Source organism: Clupea harengus, unplaced genomic scaffold (genome assembly GCF_900700415.2).
Source record: "Clupea harengus unplaced genomic scaffold, Ch_v2.0.2, whole genome shotgun sequence".
Classification (NCBI taxonomy): domain Eukaryota; kingdom Metazoa; phylum Chordata; class Actinopteri; order Clupeiformes; family Clupeidae; genus Clupea; species Clupea harengus.
In genome coordinates, this window is record NW_024879603.1 from 102,654 (window position 1) to 118,563 (window position 15,910).

Here is a 15,910-nt window from a genome sequence, read left to right on the forward strand (position 1 = left end):
CTAGCTGTGATGACACCTTGTGCCTTGTTATGTGTGCTCTGCTGAACTGTGATCAGTAATAATTGTGCTCAGTGAGAATCTGTGACTATAGTTAACATATAACATAACGTAGTGAATTGTGCCTAGTTTGAGTCTGCGTAGTGAATTGTGTCTCATTTAAGTCTGCGTAGTGAATTGTGCCTAGTTAAGTCTGCGTTGTTAATTGTGCATAGTCTGATTCTGCTAAGTGAATTGTGCCTAGTTAAATGTAGCACTGTGAGTGCGTTTTGTCTCTGTGATTTATGTTTGTTTATTTTGTGTGCAATGGTTTGGGGTTTATGTAGAGAATCCCCCGGTTAATAAAAACAAAATATATTTTTATATGAACTCCACCATCGCCTGCTTCCTTCTTCCCCACAACACCACCCAGTCCAGTCGCAACCACCCCAAAACAACGTGGGGTGACCGCCCGGTCCCTCACACCTACAGTATTTAGTAGTTATGGACGCTAGCTATGAGGCACACACACACACACCCACACACACACCATAAGCAGATATATATTTTACCAACAATGTGTTGGATTTTACGGTCAAAATGTGTTACGTTGGCTTTTATATTAGCTATCTTACCATAATAATGTATAGGCTGCCTATCCACCTGATAGCGACCACAATTTACCCAACTTGTAGCCTAGTCAGCCTACCAAAATGTATGTAGGCTATAACTTAGTTAGTTCTGATTGGCCTTGGGGTACAGCCAAACACAAGAGAGTGGGAGGGACTAGGTTCCTTTAAAAAGTCTGACCAGACATTCATACATTGAGATCGAGCTAATCCATGGACCATCTCCTTTTTGTGGCTTAATGACTATAATAAACCTCAGATCAACACATGTGGCCTCTTGACTATTGATTGTGGAATTGAGAGAGAGTGGCTGGTTTTTTCCGCGACAAAAAAAAAAGATTAATTTCATTGAATAGTTTTTTAATAGTTTCTATAGTTATTGTAGGATAAGCATATCATTTGTTATAGATTGCTATTGACTATTTTCCCCCAAAAAGAATGCATACCATGACGGAGTAGTGTACCTGCCTTTGTGCCAAAAGCAAAAAGTAAGAAGCAGGCCTCTTCCAGTAGGTGCTCTTCATGTGGTATTTTGAGGCCTAGACCACGTGCTTATGAAATAACCTAAGCGGGGGTGGAGGTTTCATATTCGTCTGTGTGCGTGTGCGCGTGTGCGCGTGCTCATTGCATATCTGTATATGACAAAAATACCAAAGAAATACGAAATTATTAATTGAATTGAATCGTTTTTAATAACTTCTATAGTTTATGTAGGATAAGCATGTCATGTTGTTATAGTTATACTGAATATTTTCCCCAAAAAATTATGATTACCATGATGAAGATAGGTTTGCCATTATGAGGGAATATATACCAGAGGGCAACCGGATCTTTGCAAGACATGTTGTTATGTTTGAAACGGATGAAGGCGAGGGGTTGCACGTCTGATGTAAACCACAAAGCCTTTTGCAGTAAATAAGTCACCCTTTCCAAGAAGTATATACCCGTCACAGTTTTCTCCTCTAGGTAGAGGTTTCGCACTGAGTGAGTTCTTTGTTCCGTCTCCGCGTCTTTTGTTGCTGTATCAAAGACGTAAGTTTATATGGCTATATGGCTTCCTAATATATTAACGTCTTTTGTGATTGTGTATCATCCTTTTGTATGTCAGAAGCATATTTTTTAGCATGGACATTTGTGCGTTGACTGTATCAATGCGTTTTAAAACCAGCGCAGTTTTAATTTCATTCGTTTTCTTTAAAGGTTTGCACTGATCTCAACATTCCTCGACGACTTCAGAGCAGTAGTGTGTGATTCTTCCGTCAGCACGCTCTTTACCGAAGGTAGGTTGCAATTTTATGAACACATAGGCCAGGGCCCAGGGGTATTTAATTAAAATTCAAAGAGGTCCAGTTGGAGAAAATGTCATCAAGCAGGCGCATAACTATAGACAGCGATTGCACTGGTGGGGAGGAGGGCCTGTAACAACTGCGACAATACGTTCCTCGGCAGATGACCGTCCTAGGCAGGCACGTGCACAGATAGACTCCTAGTGGTGCTCAGGCACCTGCCCGTTTGCCCTGGATGAGAAAAGTGCCCCTTCTGCTGGAGCCAAATTTGTTCTTCATTCATCAATATTTAAGAATGAAAATGACTCTCTCTGTCATCAATGCCCCCCAAATGTGTTTTGATATATGACGGGGCATTTATTTGAGTTCTTCTGAGAATTTCGCCCCGACATGCTACCCGGCGCTCACAAGCCCCACGCGCCCCTCCCTCCTCCTCCTCCACTTAGTGCTCATGCAGTGCTGAGCGCCAGGCCAAACGGCTGCACCCTACTTCTTCTCTGACCCGCAGCATCAGACAAACAGGTAATGACGGTGTTTGTGCAATCCCCCGACGTTGTTTGGTGATAAATTAACCACAACATTAGCGCCGCTGAAAACATTATGTCGCAACTGGTCCGACGTTTCCTAAAAAAATAAACAAACACAAAACGAAATCCATGATTTCAAAGCCTTGTCCAGCTGTTTACTGACGTTTGTCATGTTTAATGAAGAGAGAGAGATACAGGCAGACAGACAGGCAGGCAAGCAGGCAGGCAGAGAATTTAAAGGCAGTAGCAATATATAACACAATCTATAACACAATGATATGGTTATCCTACATAAACTATAGAAACTATTAAATAAACCGATTAAATTATTTAAATAATTTCTTATTTTCTTATGTATATTCATATGTATCTTGTTGTTCAATGTCAAGTCTTTATTTGATCATGTGAAGAAAAAAACGTCGGGGTACGTAGTTGGAGATTGAATGTCTGAAGGGGTACGGGACTGTAAAACGTTTGGGAATCACTGGCGTAGGCTTCTTGACTGTGCTCTATTTGGCCCATTACCTCCTCTTAATGCTGCTTCCAGCGGTGAATCCAAACATGAATACAGGTGATGTAGTTAAGTGACACGTACATTCCACTGTGCTCTATTTGGGTGTATTTTACTTTCCAACCGTGGAAACTGCAGTGACTCACATGCGCACTACGCACGGGCATAAAAGGTTTTGTCGCACGCAATGACCAACCAATCCATCAACCATTCCGGCCCCTTTGAGACGTGCGTCTCACTCAGTTTCATCAGCAAAGTGTGAAACGTGTCACATGGCCCTGCCATTGAAGTTAATGCCTTTTCGCCTGTGTTTAGGCCTATGTTTACAGTATTGTGGAGCACTCAGGGACGCGAATCTCAACTACTTCACACATTTTATTTAATGTTTTGAGTGTCCTGAACATATTCCACCCCCCTTTCATTGAGACACAATCTTTAGTTTTATCAGCAAAGTGTGATACGTGTCACATGGCCCTGCCATTGAAGTTAATACATTAGATATTTCCACAGAAGTGTAATGTTTCTTAATTCCAAGAAACAAACTAGTTCCTTTAAGTACCTTTTAATTACAAAGTCATTGTCATGCAGTTACATTGCGAACTTCTTCATATCTACCCCTGGCTGGTCACTGATACATATGTCATGCTGCCACCTAGTGGCATATCTAATGAACTACCTATCAGTACAAAAAGTAGTCCTCCGTGTTATTTCCTCCCCTTTAGGAAGCCCTGCCTAACCCCTAAACTCTCTCTGACAAAAATAAACAAATAAATAATGAAATGAAGGGAGAACAAAAAATATATAACTGAATCAAGATTTGTGTGTGGTGTTAATTTTGTAGGTTGTCCTTCCACCTTACAACCAGCCATGTCTGGAAGTCACTTGAATACATAACAATGTTGGTGCTTAAAGATGCTGGAGTGAAAATCAAATCTACAAATACATAACAGGGCATTTTGTCATAATTATTATCTAAATTACTCTTACTGTAATACAACCAGCAATGTTTTAGTTTATTCAATCACGTCAGGGTTGTGACTTAGTGACAAGTAGTGAGTCAGTGGACACACACACACAGCTCCTCTTTGCCAGTTCAACCAAGTGATATAGTATACAGTTGTAATCATAACCCTGTGTGATTCTAATCTGTCATCCAACAAACAAAAATGCAGTATCTCGCAAATATAAGGACAGCTCAAAACAGTATTGCCTACAATAAACATGACTGCAAATGCCTTGGACGAAAGCATAGATTTATTCTGGTCGTCTCGTCTGGTGTTCAACCAACCGAAGAGGGCACACGTCACCCCTCTACTCATTGAGCTCCACTGGCTGCCGGTAGCTGCTCGCATTAAGTTCAAGTCACTTATGCTTGCCTACAGAGTGCTTGCTGGTTCTGCTCCCACCTACCTAAATGCGCTTGTAAGGGCAAATGTTACACCCAGAACGTCTAGTGAGCATCGTTTGGCACAGACTATTCTCATTTGTAGTTCCACGTTGATGGAACGAACTGCCTAGTAGTACCAGAGCAGGGGCGTCCCTCTCTACCTTCAAGAAGCTTTTGAAGACCCAACTCTTCAGAGAGCACCTCCCTTCCTAAACTGGCACCTTGACTAGCGCTTAACTTGCACTTCAGCAGTTACATTCCTGCACTTATTTTTCTTTCTATGTCGTTTTTCTATTTTCTTATGTAAAGTAGTATTTATTGTTAAACCAGGTTTCTATTGCTCTTAGCTTGACTGTTCTCTGCCTTGTACGTCGCTTTGGACAAAAGCGTCTGCTAAATGACTAAATGTAAATGTAAATGTTTCCAGAAGAGATGGAAAGATGTTATGTTGACTGGCAGACATAACATCGGTACTATGCTTCGTCTCAGTTGCATGTGTGTATCCAAACACAGGCAGCACATTCTATTAAACATTGTATGAAATATTCACTTTTTTAGTGCTTCTACGTGTTAATTTGGGTATCTGGCATGTCTACCAACCCAAAAATGTTGAAAAAAACCAACCCGGGCGGTTTGTTAGGGTTCCTCTATGTCAGAAACGATACGCTTGAGCGAGCACTTTTGATCTTCCGGCCTGGTTTTAGTCAGAACGGGCGCTTTCACAGGGAGTCTCTCTACATAGCCTTGGCCCGCTCCGACCCCACTCGACCCACCCACGGGATAGATACTACATTTGCAAACGGAAGACGGATCAGTGCCATTTATCCATCGCAGTACTGCTGACGAGGGAAATGTAAGTATTTTTTTTTTTATAACAATGTGTTGGATTTTACTGTCGAATTAGTTACTTCGGCTATTGTATTGGGAAAGTAGACAGGTCAACGAGAAAGCGATCAGAAACATGGATAGTCCTTTGACTCACGGTAACGTAAACAGACGGTCAAAGTGCTAAAACATTCTTAAAACACTGATGCAAGGCATTATTTGGTACAGCAACACACACAGCAGCTTTACCCACATCTGAAAAACACATACAGTGCCCTCCACAATTATTGGCACCCCTAGTGAATATGAGCAAAACAGGCTATAAAAAAATATGTCTTTGCTGTTTATCCTCTTGGTCTTTCACTCAAAATATTCACAAAAATCTTACCTTTTCATTGAAGTAAAATGATTGAAAGAAAAAAAAACTGTTGACATTAAATAAATATTTTTCCCCAAAACCTGTGTGCCTTCATGGCATGTTAAATGCTCAAGAACTTAGAGACTCATCTGCAGTTACAAAAACAGTTTGCCACTGTGGGGCATTTTAGCGTTTTGCACATATTACAGCACAAGTTAAATATATTTTTGAGAAAAATGCAAGTAGGGCATGCATAGTATGCCAATGTTATTGTACCTGTACTTCTGTGTTGTGGAAAATGATAGTAGGTCTAATGGGACACTACATTTCTTCAAACGCTTATGAGAGATTTATTAGCTTTTAGCTGATGTTGTATGCATGGCAGCGCAAGGATAATGGTCAGTCAGATGATTTTTTATTTGTTTTGTTTTTATTTACAATATGAAGTGTTATGCTTTTTGTGACATTCAGGAAAAAAACATCCATAACATACTGCTGCTGTTTGTGTTTAGGCAAGCACAACTGAACAGTGTCCTGAAGCAACAACTTCAGCTGGTGAGCCGCTATTCAGAGTGAACTTCCTAAAGTAGAAGAGAAGGGAATGCACAACATGGCCAGTGAAAGAACCTTCCGTGAGTGTCACAGGTTTTATTGAAAATTCCACAAAGTCAAACAATGTACAGACAACCATTATACAACAAGTGAAACATAAAGAACATATAAATGAACTGCTGTCTTAAAATTACCTTCATAATAAATATAATTATAATATAATTAGAAAATAACTATAGATACTTAAAAGTGCAAAATGTGCAACATTGTAACAGGGTTGGATTATAAAAAACTGTACAATCTGTACTACCTGTGGTATCTCCCTGCAGCATACATTCTCAGGCTCTGTAGACATTTCTTCACACTTGGCACAAATACACCTGTATCAAGAAAAAAAACCAATAAATCCCCTTTGTATGCTGGGCTTCTGTTACGGTTGGCCCACTTTGTGAAACAGCAAAGAAAGATGATCTTTATTCCTCTGCCTCAGCCCTGGACAGACTTACTCATTTGCAGTGTGTTAGATGTATCCAGGTGGCTCTCTCAGCTATCTTGACATGCAGTAGGCGTTGACAGTAGCACTTGATATGGTCCCACCCACTTGGGCGAGTGCCAATGTTTTCTTTTGAGGCTCTTAATTAGGATGCAATCTACTGATCCAACCTTGGTTTTAGCCTCACAGGTTCCAGAGGTGCCACATATATCACTAGAAAAGTTTGTCTCAACCAACCAGGAGTGAGGTCGAAATAGATCAGAATATACCTCTCTTGTATATCCTTAGCGCTACCTAGTGCTAGTGCACACAAGGACAAACAAACAAACAAACAATATACTCACACACAGCTCGGAGACCACCACCCCCCCCCCTGGCAGGCCCTGGCCTCCTTCCAATTCAAGGCAGAGTCCCCTACTCCCCTGTGCACAGTTTAGGTCCTGATGATTAGCCCAGCGTGAAAAGTCGATCGGGTTGGAATCCCGGATAAAGCCCCCAATTATGTTATCTGAAAATTCACTCAAGTTACCTCAGGACTCCAGAGTTGCATATAAGTATATTTATTCAACAACAAAAAGCTTGTCAGGCTCACCCACGTCCTGGCAAGCCAGACAGAGGTACGGGCCCACTCTTACAGTTTCCCAGGCAAAAAAAATGATGTACTTAATTTAAGTATACTCAGTAGACTTCCATGCTAAATATATTTAAGTACATCTTTTTGTACTTTAAAAAATGTACTTTGTTTCAACTTAGAGTATATTTTAATCCACCTTTAGAGTGTTAACTGTTAATATACTTGAGTTGAATTGAAATGTACTTTTTAGAATAATGTTTGACTACTGCTTGACTGCTTGACTAGTTTTGAGTACTGTTTGAGTACTTATTTATTTATGTTTGTTTGTTTTGTATATATGTTTGGGGCCGTTGGAGAGATTCCCCCAGCAAAATAAATAATCATATATTTTCTAAGAAAGATATTTCCTGCACCGTGTTTTTTTTCCATCTTCACCACTAACTCCAGTCAGCCCACATCCCAAAACGTCTCGGTCCCTCGCAATTATATACATACTTGTATTCATATATATGTACATATAGATTTTTACATCTATATATGTACATGTTTATGTATGTATGTGTGTATGTATGTACATATATTATTATACGGTTCTTCAGAATGTTCCAAAAAGTTCTGTTGATTTGAATGGGCCACCCCAACGTTCGCAGGTCTAATATTTCTTTATATTCATTGCTGCGAAAAATTAATGACCGCTGTCATTCGCAATGGGTTTTGTGCTTCTAATTCACGTCTTTCATATCATTCCGCAAGTAGTCAGGTCATTTAACGTAAGGGAAAGTCATTGTAACTTGAACTCAGCAAGTAATGGGTTGGTACGCCTTAAACTTTAAAGTTCTATTTGCGTTAAGAACTATTCTTAGTGGAAATCACAAAACGGCAACAAAATCATTAAAAAGTGCTATTTTGGAGGAATGTCTTCAATCGTTTTGGCAAGTAACCATATAATAAGCGGCATACAGTATAGTCCGGCAGTCATTATCGCAAAATAAATTCCTTCAGGACAAAACAAGACCTCGACACTGTCCTGTTCGTCCCGTCAGGATTTATTTTACGATAATGCCTGCCGGAGTACATTATCCCTTACATAAAGCAGCCTAATATTTTCATATATCTAGGCTAGAGGGATCTAACCCAGGTCAAGCTGTGTAATTCATTCTTTTTTCTAAATCTGCTACATTTTAAATTAAATGCATTTAATAATTGTATCTTTCAGGACTGGTGGTGGGTCTAATATGGTATTAATAACTGCCATGGGAATATGAAATAGGTTTAATATTTCAGCCCACATTTTATTGCAATATCATTATGCTGGCAAAGTATTTCCATATCCAGTTTAGTTGTCCCAATTACATGATATAGAACATTTAACCAATGACATTCATTATTATACTGTGTTCTTTTCCTCAATAATGTTATTGTAGGACTGGTGTCCAAGGGATACTCAAGAGTTCCATTGTAACCTATGTGCAAGTCAACAAAATGAACTCAGACAGGTAAGATAATAATGTATAGCTTCATAATTCTACATGACCATGGCTTGCATATACATTAAGTCTCTCAGCCTATACATAGCAAATATCCAGGATTACTACACAGGACACATAAAACCTTCCATTGTTTTTGTTTAAACTGTCTATGAATGATGCAATATTAATGGCATTTGTTTCCATGTGATCTTGTCACATACTAATACACTTATCTGCTCCAACAGCAGTTATGAGAAGATCAAACTAAGTTTTCTCTCTGTTAATCAGGAACAAGGTAATTAGTCTGTCAAATAGTTGGGTCTGTGGTACTACTGTTATTTTCATCTGAATTTACAATATGTCAAAACCTCTCTTTTCATACCAATGGTTTCAGGGTCTGTTGATCTGGGTGCTATGGATGTAATTGTTACATAGCAAACACAATACAACAAAAAAAAGCCTACTATGCGGAAACAGAACTGACATAAAAATAATTTGTAGTTGGTTGTTTAGGTTTCTTGTTCCCACATTAATTGTTTTAATCCCCACCCCACACTTGGAATCACTGACCAAATTTGCAGTCTTTAGTCCCATAGCAACTCAGCAGTGATGCGGTGATGTTAATAAAAAATAGGTGGTTGAAGCTCTCCTTTCATACTAATGGTTCCTTATCGAATGGATAATTAAACGTATCAGGCGATAAAACTCTGATTACTGGCCGCGCCAGCTACACCCCCGCCAATGAATTGATTGTAGCTGTTGAGGTTGTGTGATTGTTCCTGGTGAAACGTGATAAAAGACACCCTGAATCTGGGTGCAAGAGAGAGCACCTTGGGGTGGCCCGACTCGGAACACTCGGCAGCACTGGACTAACACAGGACTAACACAGCTGGACTAAACCAATACTTCTTGGGGGCCTGTATTGGTGAAGGGACTCATACAGCTTGCTCACATTAGCATAGTCCGAGTGGGACAAGCTGAAGAGAAGAAGCCATAAGCTTATGTGGACTTTCTTGGACGTGTGCTTGTATGCAGGGTGAATTAGCCCCCAGCTGGGGTTAATGGCCAATTCCCCTAGCACAACCTTTATATAGAATTTACCTTATAAATGTTGAGGTGGTCAAAATAAAGTGATAATAATAATAACAATGTATAAAGTAATAATACGTTATTTATGGAATATTATTATTATAAACAATAATAATAATATAATAATTGTTTATTCATTGATTATTATTATTAATAATAATGTACATAGTAATAATGAGTTATTCATTGTTGAAGTTCTCTACAGTGTCTTGGACAGATTAATAACAATCTGAAAAAAAGCCAGTTCCTTATCGCAGTTCACTGCGATATAACAGTATGGTACATGAGCCATGGGCCTAAATAACAGTATGGTACACTAGTCATGAGCCTAAATCGAAGCATTTATCCATTCAGGCCTGAAAGGCAGCGAGATCTGTCAGCGCGCACTCCTGAGCCCGCCCCCTCAGGAGTCTATATCTTGAATCGCGCACCGGATCTCTGTCTCTTTGAAAACTTCGCAAGAACGAAGTGCCAGCTCCGAGTACATCCTCTACGCTACCAAAAGTCAAAGAGTTTTGTGTGCTTTTGCTCTCTACGGGTTGGTGAGTTATTCGGGTTCTTTAACCCTCACTAGCTCAGGGCGCTGCAAAATTCATTGACTCAACTTAATTTTGGAAGTAGTAGCCGCAATCCTAGCTGCCTAGCTGGCTAGGTGCCTGACTAGCCTGCTAGCTTGCTAACAACATGTTCGTTGCTGATAGTGTGCTTGTGTATTAACACTTTCTTCTGCTTTCAGATTAAAAGATGTCCAGACACTACCCCGACTGCGGACACACCCGTGTTAAGGGTGACCGCCACCGTCGGTGCGTGACCTGCCTCGGCAGGACCCACGCAGAGGTCGCGCTCTCAGGCGCTGACCCTGTCTGTGTCATCTGTGCTAGCCTCACGCTAGCCAAGGCTACCAGGCGCCTTGCGCTATGGGAGCGCAAGGACGCCGAGGGGGCTGCACCGGCTCCATCCGGGGTTAACTCCCCTGTAGGACCGAGTGCGCCTCCAGCCGTGGGCTCTGTGAGTGTGAGCAGCTCCACTCTTTGGCCTCTCCCCGTCACCGCCACCTGCTAGCCCAAGGGCCGCGGGCAGCGAGGCAGATGAGCTACCACTGGGTGGTGTCCTGCCCGAACTGGAGCTGGACATCGGCCTAGATGATGATAGTCTGCTGGACTACTCCGATGAGCACAGCTCAATCGCAGAGGCAATGCAGACAAGCCAGGACGTTAAGCCGCGGGTGGATACAGACCCTACTTCGTCACGGATTCTGAGATTATTCCAGTTCTCAGCAGGAGATAGACGTATGTGTTGCGCTGTTGAACTGACAAATGTGTTTTGCATGTGTTACAGTAAACATCACTTAATAAATATATGTGGATCAAGATCAATCCAACTCTCAATCTTTGAGGGTGTTACATATTTGTAATATATTTCCGTTCGAGCCCCTGGAGACGGTGGACATAAAGTTTGTCTCTTTAAAGACCGCGCTGCTACTGGCGTTAACGTCAGCAAAGCGCGTTGGTGACATGCAAGCCCTGTCAGTCAGCCCATCGTGCCTTCAGTTCTCGATCGCTGGTGACAGAGTGGTTATGCGACCTAATGCTGCTTACACACCTAAAGTGGTGGTAATCCCATTCCGCAATCAGGTGATTGAATTAGCAGTTTTCTCACCTCCTCCTTTTGCGTCTGCAGAGGAGGAACGTTTGAATAAGCTCTGTCCAGTGCGCGCTCTCCGATGTTACGTGGAGCGCACTAGAGCTTTCAGACAGTCAGACCAGCTATTTGTGTGCTTTGGTGCACGTGCAAAAGGCAGACCTCTATCAAAACCGAGCCTCTCCCGTTGGATAGTAGAGGCTATCGTGTTGTCTTATAAGACACTCTAAGCGGGGGGTCTCGTCTTCCTGGGCGTTACTAAAGGGCGTCTCAGTGAAAGATATTTGCAAAGCTGCAAGCTGGAGTTCTCGACACACTTTCATTAGATTCTATATGTTAGATGTGGCTGAACCTAGTTTTCTACATGGCGTTCTGCAGGCGAGCGATCTCTGAATCCCCTGGCCTGAGAACGATATATATGATAAGTGTGTTCATTGGTGTCTACATGTTATGTTGCACATGGAACATTCCAGGGTGGTTTCCTACAGGCGCAGGATCACGGATCCATGCCGCCTATGATAAAGGTTGCCCTGTTAATATGTTCACCGCCAGCTGCCGTATTAACCTCTTTGAGGGCAAAGGCATCAATAAAGCTGGTGTGTGTGATTGGCTGCCACTGTATTATCACGTGGGAATGTATAGGGTCCCATACTGTTATATCGCAGTGAACTGCGATAAGGAACGTCTCGGTTACTTACATAACCTCGGTTCCTTAAGCAGGAACCAGATATAACAAAGTTGGCGTGTGCAGTGTTACCTTGGATTGATTGTCTTGCTCAGTTTTCTTTCCAAGGCTGATCTGTGGGGCGCGATTCAAGATATAGACTCCTGAGGGGGCGGGCTCAGGAGTGCGCGCTGACAGATCTCGCAGCCTTTCAGGCGTGAATGGATAAATGCTTCGATTTAGGCCCATGACTAGTGTCATGTACCATACTGTTATATCTGGTTCCTGCTTAAGGAACCGAGGTTACGTAAGTAACCGAGACGTTTCCAGGGTTCCAGGGTCTGTGATCTGGGAGCTACTGATGGAATTGTTACTTAAATAACAATAATAATATATTGTCATTCAATTTCTAAAACCAAAGGTGAAACCATTACTGTATTACACTGTATATCATTTTGATAGTTTTTTCTCATTGTAGGAGACTCCCTCACATATCTTAAAGGTATTGAGGATTGTGTGGGGCTCTATCGCCATGATGAAATAAGGGTGAAAGAAGAGTTCACGTGGACAATTGGACCCTTCGAAGACACCATCTTTAAAGATAACAGAAAGATATTGGAGAACTGGCAGATGCGGTACCTCCCTGATCACATGATGATGCAGGTGTTAGGAACCATCAAAAATAACAGCTGTGAACTAGGGTGCCTTCAAGTAGTCCTCATGGTTTGTGAAGACATGAAGCTCTACGCTTATCGTGAAATGGAGATGCACCTGGTGGCAGACAACCTACAGGAGCTGTTTGATGAAGGGATCTCTTTCCCTGGAAAGAAAATGTTTTATCATGGCCAACGTTTTGATAAGATGGTAAATACAATTTTCTTTTAAAGCAATAGCTTCCTGTTACCTGACCAGTAGCTGGATCACAGCCGAATGGGTAGCCAGCTATGTGTCTTTAACTGTTGTATGAGCTGCTATGATAACTTACATTTGACTCATCTAACCCAACTAGACCAGAACCAATACACAACCAATCTATCTCTAATTCTCGTCAAGTGAACCTTAGTTTAAGCTAAATAAATCCATTAAAGCAACAGAACAGTTATTATGTATAACTATATTTTATGCAGAAATGTAACTTGTAACCCATACCCATCGCCAGTGGTGATCATCTGAATACAAATCAAGCCTTCTTAACTGACTGGTCAACATTAACAGAAGTCTCTTTCTGAAGTCCCAGTCACACTGCTTGTGAGAGTAAATATGATGTGTCTAATTCAAAAGTGAATGTTACAATTCTCATTCTACAAAAGACCCTTATAATAGGAATTTGACAGATCGAAATATCTGACAATCAATGAATGATTCAAAGGATTCCCGATTCAGCAGAAATGCTTATTATGAAAGGCTAATTTACATAGTGTTCATATGACATATATTTATTGTAAGTCATGATATCATCATGATATTACATCATTACATCATGATATCATCACTTTTGTAATGTATGACGTAGTGTGATGTTTTATAGACAGAGGCGGACTTGAAAGCCGCGAAGAAGTCTGATGCAAGGAAGACACTAAATGAAAAACACAAGAAACTGCTGGAGTCACTGCTTCCTGAATTTAAGGCATCGATGGCAGCTTTCAAACGTAAAGAATCTGAAGTATGCATCACTATTGATCTGAGGTAAATGTAAGCATTGTTGCATGCCAAAGAAAGATATATGTTAAAACGCTCTTCTCTTGATTCACTGTCCTCAGATTGCACCTGCTGAAGGAAGAGCAAAGGGCCAAAGCCCAGGTGCGGAATCAACAAAGAGGTAAGTAGGGTGATGACCAATCCTCACTGTTGACATAAGCCATCGTGAGCCTGCAGGGCTGGAACCTTGCAGCACACTCTGAAGGAGTTCTAGTTCCAATTCAACCAAATATCAAACACAGAAGGTGCCCATTTCAAGGGATAATTTGCACACCTATGACGTAGTCAAGTCACTACTTCCCCTCCCCCCATAGCACACTTGCATGTCAACTCAGACTTTGATGAAGTTTAAATTAACTGTTGCTTTGTGACACATAACGGAACAATGGAGAACATTAAAAACAGTATGTTTGATATTTCTTTACCAGATGAAGAAGTTCATATGAATTGACTCAAAAATATTTTTGCCATAGAACTCTCCGAAGAAGTACAAGGAAGTTACCACTGGCCAGCAAGTCCCGGGATCTTAAGAGGCAAAAGCCAAGTGCACCCCACCAGGGACGTGCACAGGGGGGGCGTAAGGTTGCAACTGCCCGTATGCCCTGCTCGACTCAAGAAAAGGCAAAAAGGGAAAAAAGAAAGTATCAGGAGAGAGATAAGCAGCTAAAGGAGGCAGGAAAGGGGTGCACACCTTTGTATGATTATTTTCCAAAAAAAAAAAAGCTAAGCAGCAGGTGAGACAGAGACATTGCATTGTGATAAAGATGACAATGTGTAACAGGCTCATATTTTCAGACTAATATTTGAAGCCTACTAATGGAAATATATTATAATTACATTACATTTAAGATGAGGAGCCACCACAAGCCTCCGGAACCAGAAAAACATGTGGACCAGGAACAACATAGAACAGGTGGACCTAAGTGCTAATCAGCAAATATGAGATGAAAGGACAATGCTAGAAAGTGCAGGGATAAAGAGCCATATGCTAAATTGTAATGCTAATACAATTGCTACAATTGCTAATACAATGCTAATTGTAATCTTAAAAAAAAGTATACGCTATTTTAGAGATTCTTTCAAAGACCTTGCCTGAACAAAACATAAATAACATACCACTGCTTCTAGTGGGCCTTATAATAGTAATGATAATGGTAATAACAATAATATATTGTAGCGTAGCTCGGATTCCGCTACACGGACTGGTGTTGTTGTTATGCCGCGGTGTATTGTGGGAGTACTACACCGCAGCTGTTAGCTTAGCCACAGTGCTATCTGTTGTGTATGTCCCATTGTTGTGTGTGTGGTTGATGTAGAATTGTTCCTGTTCTGTATTGATGTGTTTTGTATATATAACTGAAGTGTCAACCGTGTTTATGTGTTATAGATGTTGTGAATATAATCCTGTGTATTTAGTGTTAATCTTTGTACGAGTATGAATGAGTGTTCGAGAACCAGTAAAAAGTTCTAAAACCATTCAACGTCTCGAGCCCATTCTTATCTTCGCCACATTGGTGTCAGAAGTGGGATTGACGGAGATCAAGAATGTACACGCCATGGGGAGCGGGATGGAGGAGTCACCGCTGGACGCACCACCACGACGCCTCTTCGAGGGAACAGACGGCGCCAGCGGCCTGCGGCAGAGGAGCGACACGAAGGGGGACGACATCGCCTTGCCCGCCGTGGACCAGCTGCCCGCCCTGGAGCCGCTATATCCGGGACAGCTGCAGGATCGACGGCTCCCGATGCCCACCCTGGACGCCGGACCCATCTACAACCCGCCCCGGCGAGCGACCATGAAGCTGCCGAAGTACCATGGAGAGGGACTGCTGGAGACCTACTTCGTCCAGGTGCAGCTGGCGGCTAATTTCAACGGCTGGTCGAGCGAAGAGACCGGCGTGCAAGTCGCACTCGCCCTGGACAGATTGATGAGCCAAGTACATCAACTGCAGACAAAGACAAAGAGCCAGAGCCAGACCCAGATGAGAACAGAACAGACTTGGAAAACAGGGAAAGGAGAGACGACACAGAAAGTCAGGACAGGATGCCAACAAGGGAGGATATTGAGATGGAGAGTGAGGCAGAATCCATGAATACAGATTTTGAATTTTTGCTGAGATTGAGTAATCCAACAGATCCGGCTCTTGTACAGAGTAATAATCTTAAATTCAATCAGGCCTTTATCAAATTTTCACATTCAGCATCCTTGCCGTCCTAATGTGAAGTTCCCA

General features: G+C 41.7%; 1 protein-coding gene across 3 annotated transcripts; it reads left to right on the top strand.

Moving 5' to 3' along the window:
* The first annotated feature begins 1,567 nt into the window (after nucleotides 1–1,567).
* Nucleotides 1,568–14,997, top strand: LOC122129162. 3 transcript variants are annotated; one of them, XM_042704213.1, is made up of 8 exons: nucleotides 1,568–1,637; nucleotides 1,806–1,885; nucleotides 8,543–8,614; nucleotides 8,833–8,882; nucleotides 12,460–12,845; nucleotides 13,510–13,644; nucleotides 13,742–13,800; nucleotides 14,153–14,997. In XM_042704213.1, exons 3-8 carry the CDS (start codon nucleotides 8,601–8,603, stop codon nucleotides 14,415–14,417), a joined length of 909 nt encoding a protein of 302 aa, XP_042560147.1. In that variant the 5' UTR covers nucleotides 1,568–1,637; nucleotides 1,806–1,885; nucleotides 8,543–8,600; the 3' UTR covers nucleotides 14,418–14,997. The 3 variants fall into 3 exon arrangements, with proteins under 3 accessions (XP_042560147.1, XP_042560148.1, XP_042560149.1); XM_042704214.1 differs by having other exon boundaries at nucleotides 8,836–8,882; XM_042704215.1 differs by having other exon boundaries at nucleotides 13,510–13,630; nucleotides 14,153–14,308.
* Nucleotides 14,998–15,910: the final 913 nt, after the last annotated feature.